Here is a 24,549-nt window from a genome sequence, read left to right as displayed (position 1 = left end):
GCCCATCTTGATGCAGACAGGAAACATCAAAGTGTGCACCCCAGAGCCAGTGAGTGATGGAATTCCAGGTGTCCCCTTTTCATCACCTCAAGTCTCCACAGGGCCTTTCACAAGGTAGAAATGTTTACCCCAAATTTTCATAAGAAAAAAGCATTAATTATGTGGTCCAAAGTGAAATAACTAAGAAAAAGCAAGGCAAGGATGTAAGTCAAGACCTGAGAGCAAACAGCCCATACAAGTTGCTTTCGGAGCAACTTAAATTCTCTCTCTCTTTTTTTTTAAAGATTTATTTATTATGTATACAACTTTCTGCCTCCATTCATACCCACACGCCAGAGGAGGGCGCCAGATCTCTTTATAGATGGTTTGGAGCCACCATGTGGTTGCTGGGAATTGAACTCAGGACCTCTGGAAGAACAGACAGTGCTCTTAACCACTGAGCCATCTCTCCAGCCCGCAACTTAAATTCTTAATCCTTCTCTCTAGATATAAAAATTACAACTGGAAGTCTTCTGCTCACTTGGCCCACCCACAGGCATTAACATCATCATCAACAACATCATCATGATTGTTGTTATCACCATCATCAACAACATTATTATGATTGTTGCCTTCATCATCATCAATGGTTTCTCTATATAGCTCTGTCCTAGAAAGTCCTCTGTAGACCAGGCTGACCTCGGGCTCAGAGATCCTCCTGCCTCTGCCCCCCAGGTGCTAGGATTAAAGCGTGTGCTGTCATCACCACAGCCACTACATTAGTGTAGTGTTCGCTGCGGTGTTATCTACAGATGTTGGGCATATCTGATCTAGGCCTGATGTGCCTGACAGCACCCAGAAATCTTCCCCAGTCACTTAATTACAGCCACACATGTAAGTGACTCCATGGAGGGACGTCCACAGATGGCTTCTGACTGGCATACCAGGCTAAGAATTCAAGGGGGCTTAAATGTAGCACAGAAAAGAACTGGGTCAACTCCTCCAATGGCAGGGTCCATTTCACTCAATGTACACAGTATTAAACAGGCATTGTGAGAAGCCTCAGGAGTCTATTTCTGAAACACTGTTAAAGGGAGTTGAGTATCTTGCTCTGGGTCAGTGATGGGAAAGGCGGAGGCAATGGCTGGACCACAGAGACAGGAAGGAACAAGGTGGGTAGGGGGAGGTGACTGGCAGTTTTCATCTGGGTGCGTGGCTGCAGCCTTGTTCTGTTCCAGTTCCCAAGAGAGGAACACAACCCCTGGGATAAGCCTATACTGGATCATCCTGATCACACTCAGGGTGTATATAGTTCAGAAGAAGGGAGGGAGGGAGGAAATGAGGGGAAACAGGAAGGTAATAAGCACGTTTGCTTCTCCACGAAGACTCGCCTGGCAGCAGGAAAGTGGTCAGACTCTAAGGGAAGCAAATGGAAGTGTTGAGATGAAGGAAGGCAGTGAGCATGGCAGAGTCAAATGGTCTCCCACATCTCCGAGGGAGAGCAAACTAAAGCCTGGAAAGGGAGCCGCTAGGAAGACCGCTGGCGAATATGGAGGTTTGTGTGCAGGAAGCAGAGTCTGGAGTGTATTTAAAGGATTCTCTGAAGGAATAGGCTTTATACTTATTTTATGTACAGGAGTGTTTTGCTTGTGTGTATGTACGTGCACTGTGTGCATGCTTGGTGCCCACAGAGATCAGGATAAGGCACTGAACCCCCAGAAACAGAGTTACAGACAGTTGCAAGTCACTGGGAACTGAACCCGGGTCTTTTGCAAGACTCACATGCACTCTTAACTGCTGAGTCATCTTTCTAGTCCTTAAATAGTTATTAAAAAACAAAAAAAATCGAAAAACAGTAGCAACAACAAAAGGAAAAAAAACAACAAAAAAACCCTTTGATTATTTTTGGTCTGATGAACTTAAATTTGCTGAACTGACAACTAAAGGGAAGAGACACCCACGCCCAACATGGATGCATGCTTCTTTCTTTTAAAAAATTATTTTTTATTTTGTGCGTGTGTGTGCGTGTGTGTGTGTGAGAGAGAAAGAGACAGAGAGAGAGAGAGAGAGAGACAGAGAGATAGAGAGACAGAGAGACAGAGAGGTATGTTCATATGTGAATACAGTGCCCATGGAATCCAGAAGAGGGACTGAATTTTTTAGAAGTGAAGTTACAGGCAGTTGTGAGTCACTAACATGATGTTCGTGTGCTGGACACTGAGCGTGGTCCCCGGCACAGCACTCCGTGCCCTTTACCGCTGAACCATCTCTCCAGGCCCAGAGTCTCCCTCACAGACTAGTCAAGTGTGCTACAACTCCCCTAGTGCGCTCTGTCTAATGCTGTTCATCTCACAAGTGCTATAAGAGACAAAACCAAAGTGTATGGACATTTAACACATGTTGGGTGCTTGAAAGAAATGCATGGATGAAGTCAGCCGGGGTGTGTCAAGGACATACTTCAGAGACTTGGGAATAAGATTCTAGAAGGTGTGGTCGTCACTGGATTCTTAATTCTCTGCATAACAATGTCTACTGCGTTCTAAAATTAGCCCACTCTGTGAATGCTGGCTGCATTCAGAGATCAGATGTCTGCTGTGGCAGTCGAGGCTGGTGACACTGGTGGGGACTTTCCACATCAGCCTGCTGCTGTGGCAGAATCTAGGCTAGCATTCTAGAACACCAAGATACCCCCAGGCATGGTGACTGGACTGCCTTACATGGTAGTGCTAGTTTTAGTTTTGAGGACCCTCCCCCATTTCCATGACGACTGTTGACACTCCTTCCACGTTTGAGTTCATGGTTCTTCTCTCCCATATCCTTGTCAGCATTCTGCCTGGGGTGAGATGGAATCTCAAAGTTGTTTTTATTTGCTCTCCATGATGGCAAGGATATGGAACATTTAAAAAAATATTCACTGGCCATCTGTGTTTCTTTTGAGAAGTGTTCAGCTCCCTGGCCCATTTACTGACTGGCAGTTTGAGGTTGTATCCTGTTTCGTTTTGTTTTTTAATGTTGGTTTTTGCAGGTTTTATTATTATTATTATTATTACATCCTGGGTATCAAGCTTCTATTTAATGTACAGCTGGCAAAGATTTTTCTCCTACTCTACGGCTGTCTGTCCATTCTGCTGGTAGGTTCCTTTGCAGTGCAGGCATTTTTAACTTCCTAGAGCCTCATTTGTAGATTCTTGGGACTGCTTCCTGTGTTGTGTCCTGTCCAGGAGGCCCTTGCCTGCCTCTGTATCTTGAAATACATTCCCTAAGTTTTCCTCTGCAGCTTCAGTCTTTAAATTAAGACTGCTGGACCATTCTGAATTGATTTTTGTGCAGGGTGAGAGATGTGGATGGAAACATAGCTGGCAAGGAAAGATTTCCACAGCACAGCTCCACTGCCCACTTGGGCTCCTCACAAGCCAGATGCTGCAGGTCTGTTCTCTTAACACACACTTCATTCCTCCTCTCAGGCATGGCTCACCCTTTGGTTATACTTTTAAAAGATGGCATTTATTTCCTTAGTGTGTGCAGTACATGTGTGTGCACCCGTGTGACACGTCCTGGGCTTTGCTCTCTCCTGTTATGTGGGTTACAGGAGTCAACTCAGGTCATCAGGTTTGTGTTATAAGCGCCTTTACCTGCTGAGCCACACCATCAGCCCCAGGCGAGAATCGTGCTTAAATACGCGTTTATTTGTTTCAGGTAATACCAAAGACTGTTTTAAGGCACTGGCTATAAGAATCATAAAGAGCTGAGCCAGCAACCTCTTCCTGAGCAGGCAGGCCTGAGACAGAGACCTCCACCAGAGCAGGCCTGGCAGAGGCAGCAACCTCCACAGGAGCAGGTATAAGGGAGCTACTGCTTAGGGAGCGGGCCAGAGTCAGAAACCTCCGTGGGATGGGGGCCCAAGCCAGTGACCTCTGGCAGAACCAGCTACCTCAGCCAGAGCAGACCCAAAGCAGTGACCCCCACAGGAGCAGCTTTGACCAGTGACCTCCTTAGGAGTAGATGCAAGGAAATGACCTCCACAGGAGCAGATACAAGGGAAAAACCGCTGAGAGAGCGGGTCCCAGCCAGACCTCTATGAGACCAGGCAGGAATCAGCAACCTTTGAGGTAGTGGGCCCAAGCCAGCGACCTCCACCAGAGCAGGACCAAACAACACCCTATATTGCAGAGCAAACCTCAGGAACCCTGGGAGTGCTGAGTGACCTCCAGGAACACCAAGTGACCTACAGAGTGATTGGAACCATGGCCCTGATATTCCATGACAAAGCCAGATTTAACCAATACATAGCCACAAACCCAGCCCAACACAAAGTACTAGAAGGAAAACCCCAACCCAAGGAAGTTGGCTAAATCAACAAAAACACAGCATTGATGATCTTATGGCAACAAATCCCAAAGAATGGAAAAACACACAAAATAACATCACCAACAACGAAAACTAAATTAACAAGAGATAACAATCACTGGTCATTAATACCCCTTAATATAAATGGACTCAAATCACCCATAAAAAGACACAGGCTAACAGATTGGACACAAAACCAGAATCCATTATTCTGCTGCATACAAGAAACACACCTCAACCTCAAAGACAGACATCACCTCAGAGTAAAGAGTTGGGGAAAAAAATTTCAATCAAATGGACCTAAGAAACAAGTTGGTGTAGGTAACATAATATCTAACAAAATAGACTTCAAATTAATATCAATCAAAAGAGACAAAGAAGGACATTTCATATTAGTCACAGGAAAAATCCATCAAAAGAAAATCTCAATACTGAACATCTATGCCCCAAATACAAGGGCACCCTCATATGTAAAAGAAACACTTCCAAAGCTTCAATCACAATTAAACCCCACACACTAATAGTGGGAGACTTCAACATTCCACTCTCACCACTGGACAGGTTTGTCAGACAAAAATTAACAGAGAAATAAGGGAACTAACAGATATTATGACTCAAATGGACTTAACAGACATCTATAGAACATTCCATCCAAACAGAAAAGAATATACCTTCTTCTCAGCACCTCATGGAACCTTCTCAAAAATTGACCATATACTAGGTAACAAAACAAATCTCAACAGATACAAAAAAATGGAATAACCCCATGTATCTTATCATTTCACCAGGGCTCAAAATTAGAATTCAACAGTAACACTAATTTTAGAAAGCTCACAAACAATGGAAGTTAAACAACGCTCATCTAAATCATCAATGGGTCAGGGAAGAAATAAAGGAAAAAATTAAAGACTTCTAAAACTCAATGAAAATGACCACATAACATATCTAAATTTATGGGACACAATGAAAGCAGTATTAAGAGGAAAGTTCATAGCACTAAATGTCTACAAAAAGAAGCTGGGAAAATCCCACACTAGTGCGTTAACAGAACATTTGAAAACGCTAGAAGAAAAAGAATCAAACTCACCTAGGAGGACCAGATTCAAGGAAATAATCAAACTGAGAGCTGAAATCAACAAAAGAGAAACAAAGAAAATAGTACAAAGAATCAATGAGACAAAGAGTTGGTTCTTTGAAAAAAATCAACAAAATAGACAAACCTTAATCCAAACCAACTAAAGGGCAGAGAGAGAATATCCATATTAACAAAATCAGAAATGAAAAAAGGGACATAATAACAGATATCAAGAAAATCCAGAGAATCATTAGGTCATATTTCAAAAACCTGTACTCCACAAAACTGGGAAACCTAAAGGAAATGGACAACTTTCTGGATAAATATCACTTACCCAGATAAGCAACTTAAATACACCTATATCTGCTAAAGAAATAAAAAACAATCATCAAAAGTCTCTATAAAACAAAAAAGCCCAGGACCAGATGCTTTCAGATCAGAATTCTACAAGATTATCAAAGAAGAACTAATACCAATACTCCTCAGATTGTTCCACACAATAGAAATAGAAGGAACACTGCCAAACTTTTTTTATGAGGCTATAATTACCCTGATTCCCAAACCACATAAAGACATTACTAAGAAAGAGAATTACAGACCAGTCTCACTCATGAACATTGATGCAAAAATACTCAATAAAATGCTGGCAAGGTGAATCCAAGAACACATCAGAAAAATCATCCACCATGATCAAGTTGGCTTTATCTCAGGAATGGTTCAACATATGAAGATCTGTCAATGTAATCCACCATATAAACAAAATGAAAAATCAAAATCACATGGTCATCTCATTAGATGCTGAAAAAAGCTTTCAACAAAACACCTTCATGATAAAGGTCTTGGAGAGAGCAGGAATACAAGGAACATACCTAAACATAATAAAGGCAATATACAGCAAGCTAACAGTCAACATCAAACTAAATGGAGAGAAACTCAAAGTGATCCCATTGAAATCAGGAACAAGACAAAGTTGTCCACTCTCTCCGTATCTATTCACTATAATTCTTGAGGTTCTATCTAGAGCAATAAGACAACAAAAGGACATCAAGGAAATACAAACTGGAAAAGAAGAAGTCAAACTCTCACTATTTGCTGATGATATGATAGTTTACATAAAAGACCCCACAAATTCTACCAAGGAACTTCTACAACTCAAAAACACCTTCAGTAATTAGCAGACTAGTAATTATATAAGAGTAACTAAAATAAATCGGTAGTCCTCCTGTACACAGATGATAAATGGGCTGGGAAAGAAATCAGAGAAACACCACCCTTCACAACAGGCACAAATAACATAAAATATCTTGGATAACTCTGACCAAACAAGTGGAAGACCTGTATGACAAGAACTTTAAATCTTTGAAGAAAGAAATTGAAGGAGACACCAGAAAATGGAAAGATCTCCATGCTCTTGGGTAGGTAGAATTAACATAGTAAAAATGGCAATCTTGTCCAAAGCAATCTGCAATCTAAAGATTTAGTGCAATGCCCATCAAAATCCCAGCAAAAGTCTTCACAGATCTTAAAAGAACAATACTCAACTTCATATGGACAAGCAAAAAACCAAGGATAGCCAAAACAATCCTATACAATAAAGAAACTTCTGGAGGCATCACAATCCCTGACTTCAAACTCTACTACAGAGCTACAGTACTGAAAACAGCCTGATGTTAACATAAGAACAGACAGGAAGACCAATGGAACCCAATCAAAGACCCAGATATTAACCCACATACCTACGAACACCTGATTTTTTACAAAGAAGCAAAAATATACAAAATGGAAAAGAGAAAGCATATTCAACAAATGGTGCTGGCATAACTGGATATCAACATGTAGAAGAATGAAAATAAACCCATATCTATCACCATGCACAAAACTCAAGTCCAAATGGATCAAAGACCTCAACATAAAGCCAAACACATTGAACCTCATAGAAGAGAAAGTGGGGAGTACACTTGAATTCATTGGCACAGGAGATCACGTCTTAAATAATAACACCAGTACCACAGACACTGAGAGAAACAATTAATAAATGGAACCTCCTGAAGCTTCTATAAAGCAAAAGACATGGTCAACAAGACAGAACAACAGCCTACAGAATGGGAAAAGATCTTCACCAACCCTGCATGAATAGAGGCCTGATCTCCAAAATATACAAAGAACTCAAGAAATTGATCATCAAAAGAACAAATAATCCAACTAAAAAGTGGTGTTCAGAACTAAACAGAAAACTCTCAACAGAAGAATCTAAAATGGCTGAAAGACACTTAGGGAAATGCTCAACATCCTTAGCCATCAGAGAAACACAAATCAAAACAACTCTGAGATTCCATCTTATACCTGCAAGAACGGCCAAGATAAAAAACACTGATGACAGCTTATGCTGGAGAGCTTGTGGGGTAAAGGAAACACTCCTGCATTGCTGGTGGGAGTGTAAGCTGGTACAGCTCCTTTGAATATCAGAATGGCCATTCCTCAGAAAATTAGGAAACAACTTTCCTCAAGACCCAGCAATACCACTTCGGGATATATACCCAAAAGATGCTCAATTGTACCACAAGAACATGTGCCCAACTATGTTCATAGCAGCACTGTTTGTCATAGTCAGACACTGGAAACAAACTAAATGCCCCTCAACCGGAGAATGGATAAGAAAAATAAGGTATATTTACACAATGGAGTACTACACAGCAGAAAAATTTGTAGGCAAATGGATCAATCTTGAAATTTGAAGGCAAATGATCAATCGATAAAACATCATATTGAATGAGGTAACCCAGATCCAGAAAGACAATTATCATATGTACTCACTCATAATTGGTTTTTAGACATAAAGCAAAGAAAACCAGCCTACAATTCACAATCCCAGAGAACCTAGACAACAATGAGGACCCTAAGAGAGACATACATGGATCTAATTTACACGGAAAGTTGAAAAAGACAAGATCTTCTGAGTAAATTGGGAACATGGGGACCATGGGGACCATGGGAGAGAGTTGAAGGGGAGGGGATCGGAAGGGAGGGAAGCAGAGAAAAATGTAGAACTCAATAAAACTAATTAAAAAATTAAATAATAGTCACAGTATTTTGAGTGGTGAAAACTGGCGGATGTAATGTTTATAAATACAAATATTAAAATTCTTTATTTTTAAAGAAATAGTCAAAGGATTTTTTTTAAAGACCTAGTGTTATTGCTTTTGAATTTTAAAAGAACAGTTTTCAAAGAATAAGTTAGTAAAAAGAAGAATAAATTAGTTACAGAATGGGAGTCATAGCTGGAGGGCTGTGAAGCTAGCTCTTTGGAGAACTCAGGGTAACAAATCTGGAGTGCTGGGGACCAACTCTGGGCCTTCACAGGCTACACAAAGGCTGGACCATGGAGGGAGACTCCAGTTCAAGCCACTAGGAGTACTTCTCAGAGAGAGGCCCAGCCTATAAACTCAGCTGTTACACATTACAATTCAGAGACACCAAGGCTGCACTCTGTACTTTGAAAGCAGGTGTAGAGTCCTTTAAAAGTCTCTGTTGCTCAGCAGTGCCATGGGGGAGGGGAGCAAGGGGGAAAGGCATGCTCACCTCCAGCAGGCAAGAGGAGTGTGGCCGGACCAGAAACATTCTGGGGTCTGGAGTACAGGAAATAGACACATAATGAGAATTGCTCAGGACACAGTCCTGAAGAGCACTGATATTGTATAGAGTCAGAGCCAATGACACACGCTATGTGTGCGGCACCACTTGTGTCATGTGACACCACAGTAACCATGTAAACAGATGTCTTCATTTCACAGGATGAGCTGAGCTCAGGGAGGCTGAGTGTTCTGTCCTCAGCGGGGGTGGGGAGGGCGCATCACCTGGGCTGGTTTCAGAGCCTGAAGGTGTCACACAGTCTCTGAGTGATTAGTCACCTGCAGGGTGTAGCTTAAAAACAGGATAAACGGGGGACAGAAGGATTCTCCTGGCATCCGAGATTTATAAAGCGCTAACAGTGTCAAGCTTGCAGAAGCACTGCTGGCCAGCGCTGGGGCAGCTGCGTCGGCAGTGTGGAAGGGCTTCACAAAGCAAGTGTGTTAGTTCTTTCCCCGTGCAAGCACTGCCCAAGCTCTCTATTCAGCAATTTAGGTCTGCTTTTCTGTCTGCTCTCCATCTTTTTAAGCACTTCAAATGCATAAAATTAAAACAACAATTACCTGTGACATATTTAGCATACTTTAACATTCTCCCATATATGTCTTGAAATACCCCTACTGGCCACCCCAACCTCTGGCAATAAAAGTCACAGATACAATTCTTCCTTTTCCTTTGTGTTAAGTTGGGAGCATAGACCCCAGCCTCTCACATCTATCCTAGCCCCCAGACCTGAGAGTTGTATTGGTCTGGACTCCAAATCTCAGTATGCCAGGGAGGGACAGGACCACTCTCATGGGGTATTTAAGTGAACTCCCCAAAGAGTGGTCTCTTTTCCTTCCTCCTGGTGGTCCCGTTCACAGCCTCCCGGTTCCCCCTCGGGGCCACCTGAGAGCACAGGAATCCCATTAAACCTGGATATTTTTTAATTTGGCTTATTTTGATTTGTCTTGATTGGGATTTTGCATCGGCAGAGAGCTCGCATTAGGAAAAATTCCTAACACTTTACAGTGTCATTACTGTGAGAATTTGATGTCTCCTACTCCCCTGAACATTTGGTATCATCACTGTATATTATGGATCTGTAAAATTTGCCTTGTTTCTGTATGTTTTCGATTTCTGTGGATGGTGACAAATGGCGCACACCATTCTGCCAGGTTAACTTTCTTCTTATGCGCGTGTTTGCATCTGTGTGCTGAAGGCAGCAAGAGGAACAGGGCAAGAGTGAGTTCAGTGTGCTGGGCTTATGCTTCTCTCTTGTGCCTCATAGAAAGTTACTGAACCTTCCAGAACTCTTTTTTTTTAAAAAAAAAAAAAAAAAAGATATGGACACCTTTAATCCCAGTACTCGGGAGGCAGAGGCAGGCGGAAGGAACTCTATGAGTTCGAAGCCAGCCTGGTTGACAAAGCGAGTTCCAGGATAGGTAGATCTGTTACACAGAGAAACCCTCTCTTGAAAAGCCAAAAAAAGAATCAAAAAGAAGATAAATACCTGCCTGTTGGGCAGTGTAAGACTCTGGCCTAGCCCAAACATCTGCTGAGCGCTGTTACCTGTCACAGTCAGGCAGCACGTGAGCAGCGGATGACACCTGCTCCATGGCAGCCTGTGACTCATCATACTTGTTCAGGAAACCCAGTGCCTGACCTGTGTCTGGCCTCCGCTCTCGCTGCAGTCTGACACAATCCCCCACAGCTCTCCATCCACAAGCATAAGGCATGGCACTCACCCGTAATCCCAGCACTCACAATGCTGAGCCAGGAAGACGGTGAGTTCCAGGCCAGCCTGGTTCCTGGGGCAAGACCCTGCCTCAGAATAAAAATGAAACAAAATAATAAAAAGAAAAGCCAAAGATACAACATGAATAAGTGATAAGAGTCAGTGCCCTGCTCAGACCATAGCCCTGTGCTTGCTTATATTGCCCCGTGTTACTCATGAGGACAGACTCCGTGCCTCAGAGCCGCCCGGACATGCTTCTGTGTGTTTGTTTACGGCAGAAAGAACTACATATAATCATTGCCATATTTTTAATGCCTAGAAAACTCCTCCAGATCAGCCTTGCTCATCAAAATTTCAACCCTTCTTCATGATTCCTCTCAATGCCCAATTCTTTGATAAAATCCATTCTGACCTTTCCCTCCCACTACTGCCCCTGCCCCTCCTGGACAGTACCGTGCAAGCCCTCGCTCTGTGCACAGTGCTGAAAGAAATATGTACATTGTTGGGGGTACCAGTCCCTGGGCTAATTCTAGGGGATCCAGTCTGTCTGTGGAATGGGGAGCTCTCTTTACCAGCAGCCTCAGCTGATACTGACCCTGAAGGAAAAGTCAAACTGCCCCATTTTCCAGATGACCAAGGAATCTTGATCCTCATCCAGCTCCATCCAGTTGAGGACCCTGCTCTTCCTACTCCATGTGTCTAAGACAATAAATGGTGGTCTGGCTCAACACTGACAATGAACCCTCCCCAGCAGAACAGGCTCACGGTACTGAACAAGCCAGTAAATCAAGATGCCCTCAGGCACAGGGAACAGAAACTCATAAAACAATGCTTTATCATTCCAGACTCCTGAGCTTCAGTTCTACCATCCCCCAGAGAAAACCACAATCCATTGGGATATTAATTATGATAAAAATTTATTAAGGACTCATAAATGCTAGGTGCTACAGGGACCACTTGAAAACATAGCCACACATCTGTGCTCATTCGGAGAAGATTAAGTGTCTGATGACGAGGGCTCCTGGGAGCAGGAAGCTACGCTATGACTTGCATTTTCCCTGTTCCTCTCCTAGAGCTGTTTATTACTTATTTAATCTTTTGAATTTCACACCAAATGCCAAAAACTAATACGTGTTCCAGGTTAAAATATGATCTCAGCAGAGGGGCACGGTAGCTCACAGCAGTCTCATCCCCACTGAGAGCCTGTGAAATACTGCCCACAGCACTGCACAGTCCCCTGTTTCTCATGCTGAAATAGAACAGAGGCTTCACCCTTTCTTTCAGGTGAAGATGGCGAGAGAGATGCTCTTTATCACAACATGGAGGAAGAAGGACTCAGTTCATTTTCCTTTACTTCTCCATTCAGATATTTCCCCCCTGTGAATATCCTGAAATTCCCGAGTCCCACCTTGCTCAGAACCTGAAGTGAAGGTGGGACAGCACAGTAACTAATACATGTGACAAAGCGACATATGCCTACAATCCCGAGTGACTACACCTGACAATTCGGCCAGCCGCCTACACTTCAGGGTCAAGCTAGTACATTTTAATAAAGTGGATGTCCACTGAGTGGAGTCCAAGGGACTGGGAGGAAGAGATCAACACAGGAAAAGGCCAGGCCGGTGAGTGACTAGCTGAATGGTATAGATTAAACCGGAATTATCAACGATGGTGTTAATGAACACTGAATGTACGGGATAAATACACACAAATTAGCCCCTGGAAGGCAATGTTAAGCCAGAAATAAAGGTATGGTTTCCTAAATTGGGAAGGAGCCCACACAGCCCAAATCCTTCCCCACTCCCCCATGAATGCACTCTTTTTACAAACCACAGACTCATTTGTTCCACTTCAGAGTGAGCTTACATGAAAATAATCCCCCAGAAGTGGCGCACTGATTTCCACGCTATGATGTCTATTTCCTTCCCACTGATTCATGGGACAGTTTAAATATCTGAAAAGCAGATGAGGCCTGGTACAGATCTGGCTGCACAAACCCCTTAGCAGCAGTAGAGAGGGCTGTGTGGGTCACATTCTGGAATCTCAACAGGCAAAGCATTGCTTCAGGGGTCTCCCCAAAGCCTAGGAAGCTGGCCTGGAGGCCGAATCTCCCGATGATTGAACTGTGCACTAGTTCAGTTGAGAATCTGCAATAACTGCTAAGTAAAAGACTGGAGGGTAATATCAAAAGCAGCACCACAGTTTGGTTAACAAAGGTCTGAGAGTCTTGGATTTACTTTATAAAAGGAAACTTTAATTCCCTTTACTTGTTCAGTAGAGTCTATGTGGGTTATAGCCTCATGTACCTCCAGACCTTCCCCTGTTTAATTCTGGGGAGAAGTGAAGATATATATATATATATCCAATCTACTTTCTAATCACCTTTCAACTTTAATAAACTTTGATAATAATTACAGAATTTGTGCTAGGCCAGCAGCAGCTGAGTGTCCAGAGTCAGTGTAAGAGCTCAGTTCATCATGCTGCTCAGACCCCCCCCCCCCCCCCACCGCAATCTGCTTAATGTGCCCAATGCTCTCTCTGTTAAATCATTTAAGATCTAGAAGTGCACTAAGTAGCTCTGGCATTTCACAGGCAGAAGGGATGGCTCATCTCACAAGGGATTTGAAGTCACTGAGTCCTGGCCATGAGGAAGTCAGACAAAGACATTCCTGAGGAGAGGCAGTCAACCATTCAGTAATGCTGGTTAAGCCCTTACATTATGGCAGATCCAGAGGGAGGCACCAGGGACACCTACCTGAGCTCCTAAGGTGGCACTCAGGCTCACTGCTGCACACAGAACAACAGGATGGCAGAGAGGCCCTCAACATGTGCAGAATGGTGACATGGGACAAAGACCCTGAAAGAGGAGGGAACTTTGGAGATCGGACACATAACAAGCACACTGACCACAACAGTTGACGTGACAGATCACACTTTGACTGTGTTCAGTGAGTGAGGAAACACCTTCCAGCCTCCTTTTCTGTGAGGGATTTAGAGTGAGCTACCTGGTAGCATAGGCATGAACTAGGGAGCGATTTGTGCTTGCTGCACCTTTGCCTATGTAATCCCATTGAACTGAAATTAGGTTTAGGTGAACCACTGAACTGTTTAGGTGAGTATTACCCGAAGATCCAGAGGTAAAGGTTTGATCGTCAGAGTGGCACTGTGAGGAGCTAACGGAGGCTTTAAAGGGGGCAGAGCCTCATGGGAGGTCATCTGGGGTTCCAAGGATGTTGCCACCACAGTGTGCTGCCCTTGCAAGAGGATCAAGTCATAGGAGTGCCTATCTTGTATCTGAACCTCGGACTGTAAATTCATTGGCTCAGGTACTTCCTTAGAGAGTCCACAAGGTTGACTGGGAAAATCTGAAAATCAGAGCATGCAGCAGTCAGTGAGGAAGGAACATTGGTAGCGCCCACAAAAGCCCAGGAGTATCACAGTTGTAACAGTCCTGTGGTCCACAAATGATGTGGATGGCTGGAATATTATTTTCATAAACTTCAGCTGATGGAAAGGTTTAGCTCTAACATGGAGGAAACATAAAACATTCTCAAATATAGGAATAGGAAACAGGCTTTTTTTTTTTTGTGGTCAGTTGCAGTGTATTTACCAAATGTTACACCAGGAACACACTGAATGTTGTGACCCAAAACCACTCTGGTGTACGAGAAAGCCCCATTAAGTAATCAAGAAAATCAATGCTGCCTGCAAAATGAACAATTCCAGACACAAATTCCATTGCCTAATCTGATCATTAAAATAAATCTTGTACCATTAAAATTGAGGGTTAACGTGTATAGATAGATAGATAGATAGATAGATAGATAGATAGATAGAGAACTACAACTGACCAAGTGATAAATTCAGACAGGAAGCTGGGCATTGCATCATGTGTAGATGAAGTCAGCTCTGCAAAGTTACATCTAACTCATGGGCTCTATTAGTGAGAAGGAATCATAGTAATGGAGAGAAATAGATCAACATTATTAGATATGTGAGCCCAGTCCTTGGGAGATGGAAGTTCAAAGATGGAGCTCAAGGCCATTGTTGATTACACAGTGAGTCAGAGTTCACCATGGCCTCCACGACAGCCCACCTAAAAACCAATACTCAACAACAAAAGAAGAGATGAAATAAAGTGACAAGATCAGGCAAGATAGTTGAAACAGGGCAGCTTAACATCTCTAGAACTTCCGACACCATGCACTGCCAACAGCTTCCAGTGCAGACACTCCTCATCACGCAGTCATCCCCCGGGCCCCGCCAACCACCAGCTCAGCCACAAAAATCTTGAAGTACCGGAAAGTTGTCGAGCTCAGCCAGACTAGAAGACACAAATTTTCCCTGTATCCCAACCTTTCCTTAGAACTTTGAATTGGTGACAAATGCCATTTTCTTTAAAATGATAGGCTCACTAGTTTATTTTTTGATAAAAGTTTTCCAAATATCCAAGTCAAGAAAATTATTTTCCTGCCATTCCTTCCCAGAAAAACATGTCCCATGAGTTGCTGCTCACCTCCCAGCTCAAACAGGTGCAGGGAGGCTTTTATTTGAGAAGGCCTTGGGCTTTGGCTGGGGTGCAGCAGAGCAAGGTTGGCCGCACAACCAGCTGGTCACAGAGAATATGAAAAAGGTGTGCTCATCACTCAAGCACTGAGACCAGCAGCATCCACATTTTTATTGCTTTACAGAGTGAGGGCCTTAGAGTCAGATCCCTGAGAGGCAGACAGGTAGAAAGAGTGGCCACAACCAGATAACAAAATTGTCAACAAATATTGCAAATGCCCATACTCTTGACCAGAGAGATAAAGGCCTGCAGGGCTCATGGGCTTTTTCTCTGATCAATAGTCTCCCAATTTGTGAGCAAGTCTGAAAATTTCAACGCCAGAACATGTTTGCCCAAAGCAGAGGTTCTGTCAGTTTCTTGGTCTTTGTTTAAACTGACCCATTCTAAATCAGAGAAGGAAGACTCCCAAAGAACCCCCAAACCTCCAACCTCAAGGAGCAACTGAACTTCAGTTTCATAAGCCTCACCCTCTGTTTTGTGAAGGGTGTTTCTAGGTGCTGTGTGTGTGCGCGCCCCATGTGTAAGGTGTGCGTGTATGCTCTGTGTGTTTCCTCACCCCTAACAAAAGCCCTTCTTCAAGAACTGATTCCGTTTGGTGTATCTGAGATTTTCCTCCCCACTGCTACTTGTGTGAAACTTTCAAATTTTTTAATAATTTTTTAATTTTCTTTTAATTCTTGAACTGGCAGGAAAATGAACCTGACCCAGACTCCTAGACAGTAAGGGGAGGGTGTTCTTGGGAGAAAACCCCACCCCTACTACAAGCTCATGGCAGTGAGAGCTTTAGCCACCTGGGTGCACACTGGGACCTTCACAATGTCCCATCCTGGCTTCTGTGCCAATGTCAACATAGTTTTACTCTGCAACTTCAACATGCAAATAGTATGTTTATTCTTCTTAATTCTCTTTTTATTATTAACTGAGCATATTTGTAGAGCCTGTAGATTTGAGCTCTCTACCCATAATCACTGATTACGTGCCCAAGAGGGCACATGGTTGGGATGCTTTTGAGCACTACTGCCCACTTAGCCTGGTGCCTGAGAAGCACTAGACACAGGGACCTGCTGTGGAGAAGATGAGAGGAGACAGGCAGCTAGTGACACAGCACTCAGTAGGCATTTACTGAACTATTCCTAATCTTCTTCCTCAATGTAACACGTAGCCTGCTCCACTCCACTATCTGGAGGTCAGGGAAGATAAGTAGCTCAACAGATTGAGAAGAAGCAGAGACCGCCCCCCATCTGTTAGGCTGGTATACAGATAACAGATCAAGTCACACCATTGTGAAAAGGGGATTCGAAAACACTCTGGATATATTCTGCCAGTAACCATGCCAACCGTCTCAGTGTCTACATGATGGTGGAGGTGTACCCTCATTACCATGCTACCGACGCTCCTCCCCCACACCACCCCTAGAAAACCCACCTCTCATTTTTCCTTTGTTCTCTCCTGCACAGAGTTGCACTTCACATAATCTTTGTGATTTCAAACTCTCCCTGCTCCAGCTGCTGCATCACATCTGGTGTCCTCTGTCTGGGACACCTGCTTCAGAAGTTAGACAATCAGTTCTTTTCAGAAAATAAAACTTTCTCGTTTCCTTAGGAATGTTAGAAGAGAGACCTATATTTAATAAAGCACAATTCCACACTAATTGCCAGATGCCAGGCATTTAAGCAGAACAGGTGCTCGAACTGTGGTCTCTTATTCTATTCCACCTCTCACTGTATTCGCCACCTATTGCTGCATAACAACACAATCCACATTCAGTCACCGAAAACAACACACATTCATACTTCTATTTAATGAGTCAGGAGTCCGGGCACAGTCGCGCTGGGTCCTCTGGGATGTCAGAAGGCTTTGTGCAGGCTTGGGCTCTCCTTTAGAGACTGGGCCTACAGGAAACCTTCTCCCTATCTGTGAAGCATTCAGTTCCCTGTGATTATAAACCTGAGCACTCCAGTCTTTTGATGGCCATCAACAGAGACTCCCTCACAATAGACAACCTGCAGTTCTCTGCCATCTGGAATCCTAGACATGGCTACTGTTCCTTTGTATCTGGTGGGGAGAGGAGATTCCAGCAGAGCAGGGGCTACAAACCTACATGGGTAATGCACACACAAAAATCATGCACATTCTGGCATTTCTGATGCACATGCATGTGTGTGTGCCTGTGTGTGTACGTGTGAGATGTGTTCTGTATAAGCCTATCAGGTGTGTGTGTGCATGTGTCAGTGTGCGTGCATGTGTCAGTGTGTGTGCATGTACAGAAACCAGAAGAAAATGTCAGGTGTCCTGCTCTATTGACATCTGCTCTGTCCTCTTGATACAGGATCTCTCAGCAAATCTGGAACTAAGGTGGTGGACAGTCAGCCCCCAGCAATTCTCCTGTGCCTGCTCCCAGCACTGGGATTACCAGTGCTTCCTGCTGTTTACTTGGATCTGAACTCGGCAATCATTCCTACCCATCAAGTCATCTCCACAGAACAATTTCTGGCATATTCTGTTGGTTAGAGAAAGTCAGAGATCCTGCACACTCCAGGAGAGGGGATCACACTAAAGAATTGTGATGGTTAATCTTGATTGACAATGTGGTCTGAGTGACAAACACCAAGGTTGGTAGAGCACACTTTGAGGTGTGTGAGAGACCGTTTCCAGCGACGATTAAGTTCGGAGAGAAGATCAGCCCTCAGTACCAGCAGCGCCACTCCACAGACTGGGTGTGTAGGTGGAATAAAAGGAGGAAAAGGAGAAACAATGGCAGCAGAACACCTTCTCTGCATCCTGACTGCCATTGTTGGAGCTGTTCAGAGTGGCCACAACGTCCCTGCCAAGATGGAGTGAACCCATAAACCAAAATAAGCCCTTCTCCCTTAATGAAAGTTTCTCCGGCATCTGTTACCGCCACAGTGGGCTGACTAACACAGGTGCAGACAGCAGAGCACAGGAACTATGCCATCGCCTTAAGAGCATGGTTGGCAAGCAAGGTTGCCTGGCAAGAAGCGAGTCTGTGAAACCAAAAAGAGCCAGTTTTGAGGCAACCTGTTAATCTGATCCTATATCCAGAGACACAGCACATCCAGGCGGAGCTATGATAGTGCTGACATGCAAGAAGGTTGATCTGGTGGACTAAACGCCCTGTGAGAGTTATCAGGCATACACCAAGCAGGTGCCAATCACCAGGAAACTGTTGATTGCAGCAAGATCATGGTCAGCTGCTGGAATTCAGAGGCGAGGTAGGCCTGAGAAGGATATGGACTGTGTTCCCTGAAAGTTCTGATGACTTTGAAGGCTTGGTTCAAACACTGCCTTCTCTGTGAAAAGCACCCCGATTACAATGCCTAGTGTAGCACTTGCTCGCTCTGGCCGGCCTCTGTGTCTACGCCCAGTGAGCTATGGGTACGATAGAGAAAGGACTGCATCCCATTCTGACTCCTTCACACCTGGAAGAGCAGCTGGCACCCAGTGGTTACAGAATGATGGCTGAAGCTGAAAACCCACATTAGGTACGTTCTGCTGGACTTCTCATGTTCTCAAATCCACCATCACCACAGCCACCGAAGGGAGCTTATGTGTGCTGCTCACAGGGCCACTCTCAAATGCAGACCAGGACAGCCAAAGCTGGACACAGAGAGCTGAAACAGCACTAAGTCTTTGGTGAAGGCTGAAAGTCTGCATGACACCCAGATGTGCTCTGCTGGACAAAAGCTCTGATGTGCAGGAGCCAGAGGTGAAAGAGCACATCACCAGGTGCTTTAGCAGAGAATCCCAAGTGGAGCCCAAGCTGACAAAAACGAACAACCAAACAAACTAAACAAAAACTGTAAACCCCCAGTATCTGAAGAGACAGTCTTCACAATGTACCCATGTGAGAGACTTTCCAGGGCATTAAACCCGGCGGTTACCACTCCTGAGCTGTCACTGTGTGCTTGGCAATAAGGAAGGTTCAGACCCATCTACTTTCTATCAGGCTCATGATCCTCAGACATGCACAGTGTGGCGTCTGTTGATTCTTGTCTGGAATGAAAGAAGTCTCCCAAACTGGCTGTCAGTGTTCAAGGTTGACCCCAACAGGGTCTGGTAGAAACAAGACCTCAGCTAATCATCCCAAACCCTGTTCAGTCTCTTAACATGAATATTAAACCTAGGAAATGAGAACAAATTATGCATGCATTTTGCATTAGATTTTAAAATATTCATAGATACATGTTTTAAAATGGACCTTTGGCCTCAGACAATAAAAGAATTCCATTCATAATGAAGGGTAGGCATTAGCTTTCCTGACAAAATTAAATAAATAAATACATTTGCCTAATACATTCTTAGAGTATGACTTGAGGAGGAAGTACAAGACTGGAGAATCTTTCTGTCAGATGTTCTCAACATGAGGCGGAACACAGCAGGTGCGTCCCACAGGGAGAGTCCAGAGCTGGCAAGGGGGCAGCACCCTGGATAGGTGCTCACTGTTCTTCCTTCTTCTCACATATTGTGAGCCTACTCAATGCTATTCCCACAGTAGGCCTCTTCCTCTGAGAAAAGATTTCATACAGAGTTCTAAGTGAGGAATGCATCGCTGCAGGGGGTAAAGCTAACAAAGGTCCCATGGGAAGCCTTACTTCTCAAAAGGAAAAAGAAATTGGAAAGGTATTTCCTCTCACTCTTGTTATTAGACATGTATAGAGACTAACATTTACAGCGGTGACTTCAAACATCTGCATTAGAACTGCATCCCGGGCTCGAGCTTTGATTTGCCATTGTAACCCCACAGCTGGCCACAGCAATGGAACTTCCTAAGTGATCAGAGCCTAAACATCCTCAAGAGAGTTCTTTTGAAAGGTCTTAGTGCTCAGTGACAGGAGAAATTTTAGAGAAAAGAAGTGCAATTGCACAGTGGCCAAGTCAAGATTTAGTGTAGATTTGACACCTATGTAAGTGCCTCACTCCAAATTCCCAAAGGAGACTGGAAAGAAATGACTTTCTAAATGAATACAGTTAAGTTTGTAAGAATCTTATAAAACCTGATGTGATGAAGAAATAAAAGCTTACCCAGCCGGGCGGCCTTTGATCCCAGCACTCAGGAGGCAGAAGCAGGTGGTTCGAGGCCAGCCTGGTCTATAGAGCAAGTTCCAGGACAGACTCCAAAGCTACAGAGAAACGCTGTTTTGAAACACCCCCACACACATAAAAAAAAACCTTACCCAAAGCCTGATAGTAAGCCTATTTACACACATGGTAAATTCCATTGGAATGACAACCATTTCCACATGAATAGTGCATAGAACAGTTGAAGTGCTATTTCTTTTAGACTGGGGTAATGTCAATGTCTGCAGCCAGCCATGTTTTTGTCACACTTGGGAGGACTTCCCACGAACAGTGGGCATAGGCCATGGTGCTGCTGAATATCCACCATGCCATAGGCCACAGCCCACAGACCCCTGTCAGCAGAGTGGGTAGCCCCTCTGTGTTGCCTCTTGGCTATGGTGTGTATGCACACACATGAAGCCTGAGACTGCGCACTCTCACCAGCTCCAAGAGGAAGCTGAGCCCACTGGTCCACGGAACACACGAACTCTATACAGGATTCTATGAGCCAGAGGACCTGCTCTCTAACCTAGAGAGAGTGGGTTACATGATGTCTTAGGGTTTTTATTGCTGTGAAGAGACACCATGGCCATGGCAACTCCTATAAAGGGAAATATTTAATTGCGTAGCTTACAGCTTCAGAAGTTCAGCCCATTATCATCGTGGCAGGACAAGGGAGCGTATGGGCAGACATGATGTTGAAGAAGGAGCTGAGAGCGGAGAGGGAGCTACATCTTGATATTACAGGCAAGAGGAAGTGGTCTGTCCCCCTGAGTATGAACTGAGCATATATGAGATTTCAAAGCCCGCCTCCACAGTGACACACTTCTCTAACAAGGCCACACCTCTTAACCGTGTCACTCTCTTTGAGAGCCACTTTCTTTCAAAGCACCATACATAACTCTACCCTTCCAGTCACAGCTTGATACCCTTAGGGGACCTCAGAAGCCCTGAGCCAATCAGACATCTTCTCTTGAGAATATGTTTTGAAGGTGCTGGCATTTTAGAATTTCTCTTATACCAAAAAGCTAAAAAAGTATTTTAAAATGCACATTTAAAAGTAAAGTAAGCCCTGGCTACGAAGAGGCTGGCTAAGGGCTAGGACCAGAATGGGTGCATGTCCCCTTCTCAGTTGAGTCCATCCTGGGCAGTCAGCTGAAAGACCTGTTCTAAGAACACACTGGTACCTCTCTACCCGAGGATCATATCCTCTTGGTTGCTCAAACTAATCTAAGGAGTTTTCTTCACCTAAAACTACTGTTTTCTGAGCTTGGGTGTCGCTGGGAGGATGGGGGTCATTGTGTCCCATTCCCAGCAAGTACCTTCCCCCATAAAAGAAAGCCCTGATTCTCGACCAAAATGTGCTTTAAAGAAATCATCTTCTAGCCGGGTGGTGGTGGTGCACACCTTTAACCTCTGAAGTTAAGGTCACCCTGGTCTACAAAGCCAGTTCAGAAACTGTCTCAAAAAAAAAAATTGTCTTTAACCCTAAGGTATGCAACTTCGGCTCTGAGGTAAAGCAGCCTGCCCAACACTAGTAAAACCAATACATAGCAAAGCACAAACACTGCCCTTGCTGACCACGCGCCCTAAGCATATGAGGGTGACACACCGGAGCTGTCCTTGCTGGCCACGTGCCCTAAGCACATGAGGGTGACACACCGGAGCTGCCAATGCCACATCTAATGAAACAGCAAGGTACTGAAGCTTTCAGTCAGTTTTCCTAAGTTTCCCATGGGTGGGACAGAAGGCAGCCCAGGAACAGACTGGCTCTCCACCACACACAGAAAGAGACAAGCCTTCCATCATAATCTGTAATATGATCTTCATTGCCAATTTAACTAGATTTAGGGTCACCTTAGAAACATGAAGGAAGGAATGAAACACCCCCACCAGCATTCCACAACAGCAGCCGCTGATGGCTTAGCTTCTCTTCTTTCTTCCAGTCATGTGACCAGCAGAGTGCCATCCTAGACAAACAGTGAAGTGAGCACATCGCCCAGCCACAGAGAGACTGTGCTCGCTCTATCTTTGGGAAGATGTGACCTTGTCAGTGTTCGCCATTAATTTGAGAGATTCAGACAGTACGAGGACCCCTCCACAGGTGGCCGCAGTGCAGGTTGTACCATGGCACAAGCTGGGTGGGGTGCTTTGTCTTCTTATTGTTCAACATGAAATGCCCACTTTAACTGCCCCCCATCCATCCCCACACTGAGGATCAAACACAGGCACATTCCTAGGCAGGTACTTGGCTATTCAACAGCAACAGTAACTGAGGAACAAGTCTCGCCAGCCTGAAAGGCAGACCTTCTGTTCCTGAGTGACACAGGAGAGCAAGCCTCACCTTCACATGCCAAGACCCACGAGGGTCTGTTCCCACACTACACTGATGTTTGGGGACACAGCAAAAGCCTGGGTGGGGTTTAGCAGAAGTGGGACATTTTGCCTTGGCAGTATCCCCTGTGTTGCCAGATAGGAAGGACCTGAACATTAGTCAAGTGCTAGCTGTAGTCAGGCAGGGAGAGCTTCCCACACTATAAACCACCGCATTCTAATCATTCCAGTCCCAGGATTTTAACCTTCCTCAGCCAAGAGAAATGACCTCATGGAATTATTCAATTCAGTGTATGAGTTATTTTTTTTTTCCAAAAAGAAAAGGTCTAAGGAGGAGCGTTGTATATGCTATGTGGGACACTTACACAAGGAAAACACGCCAAGCATTTTGTGATGCACACTGCAATAAACACAAATCATACCCCCAACGAGCATCGCTTGCACATAGTCAGACTGCTCTAATGTTGACAACTCTAGATGGTCTTTCAACATTCTTTTTTTTTTTTTTGACGGTCCTCCATTGTTTATTGGGTATGAATTGTACAAACATTACGTGTATCAGCGGTAACGGTGGAGCTGCAGAGTGTTGCGCCTTCTCCAGGCTGCACGGCGAGAGCCACCAATAGTGTGGTGGAACCTGTGGCCCTTTCCAAGGCCACGGCTCTTGCGGCCTGCAGATGTCAGCCCGCGCATCTCTCTGTGCTTGTGGACCGGTGTGGTGATCCATTGGGTGTCAGGGTTTCTTCTGATAGCTTTATGGAATGGATCGATGAGGATAACCTCAAAAAATTTGTATGTGGAATCTTCACCAACCCAGTAAGAATTCAGGACTCTCAGAGCCCCACAGTGGCGTCCAGCTCTCTCCTCAGCAACAGACTGGAGGCTTCGGGCAAACTTTAGCTGGTTCACACCATGATGGACAGGCTTGCCGTAGGTCGCACCTTTGGGCACCGGGCGTTTGCGGCCACCACGGCGGACGCGAATCCTGTATATGACGTAACCTTGCTTGGCCTTGTAGCCCAGCCTCCGCGCTTTGTCGGGCCGGGTGGGGCGGGGAGCCCGGTGCAGCGCGGACAGCTGGCGGTACTGCCAGCAGCGGACCCTCAGCAGGAAGCGCATCACGTCCGACTGCTTCTTCCGCCACAGCTCCTGGATGTACTTGTACGCGCCCATCTTGGCTCACCTGATGGCCGCCGCCAGAGGAAAGGAAGAAGCCTTTCTCCCACAATCCCTTTTGTGGCTCCTCAACATTCTTTTCATGCCGTAACTACTGACTGGCAGAGAGAGGAAGGAGGGCGTGAGTGAGCAGGGAGTCAGGATGGTGCCAGTACAGAGAGAGGTGAGAAAACGACAAAGCAAAATGTTAAATGCTTCAATAATACAAGGGCAAGGCAACGCAAGGTGGCCAGAACACCCAAGCCTGTGGTTTTGTTATTGCTGTTGTTAGTTTTGAAGCGAAGGCAGGAAATACATCCAGAGTCCTCAGCTTTAAGCCGAAGTCTCTGCAGAAGTCAAATGCACAGCTTGCATCTCTAAGTCCCACTGGAGTCACAAGTCAACCCTCTGCAGGAGTGACTGATGTCTGCGATCACAGCTGGGAACAGCTCTGCTCAGGTCGTCTTACAAGTCCTAAGGGGCACTGTGGAATGTGAGTTGCTTACACATGGCTGACGGGGGAGCCGCCAAGAGCTCAGCTCTAAAAGGCCAAGCACGGCCATTAAGAAAACCCATAGAAACCAATATCTAGAAGGAAGACATTTATTTGTAAAGAATCAAAGTTACATCAGGTCATTTATGCATCTAACCATACGATTACTACAAGTT

General features: G+C 44.7%; 2 protein-coding genes across 4 annotated transcripts in view; both read right to left on the bottom strand.

The window, feature by feature from the left end:
- Positions 1 to 24,549, bottom strand: part of Ttc28 (tetratricopeptide repeat domain 28) — a 477,926-nt gene that overhangs the window by 134,546 nt on the left and 318,831 nt on the right. The gene's annotated exons all lie outside the window — the stretch shown is intronic.
- On the bottom strand, positions 23,284 to 23,950 carry LOC130870952 (60S ribosomal protein L15-like). Its single transcript, XM_057763935.1, has one exon. It carries the CDS (start codon positions 23,896 to 23,898, stop codon positions 23,284 to 23,286), a length of 615 nt encoding a protein of 204 aa, XP_057619918.1. The 5' UTR covers positions 23,899 to 23,950.

This window comes from Chionomys nivalis, chromosome 3 (assembly GCF_950005125.1).
Source record: "Chionomys nivalis chromosome 3, mChiNiv1.1, whole genome shotgun sequence".
Taxonomy (NCBI): Eukaryota; Metazoa; Chordata; class Mammalia; order Rodentia; family Cricetidae; genus Chionomys; species Chionomys nivalis.
This window is presented reverse-complemented; position numbering and strand designations above follow the sequence as displayed.

Bases quoted from the DNA above. Each gene is read 5' to 3' on its own strand.
- LOC130870952 (XM_057763935.1), bottom strand. From the start codon at position 23,898: ATGGGCGCGTACAAGTACATCCAGGAGCTGTGGCGGAAGAAGCAGTCG.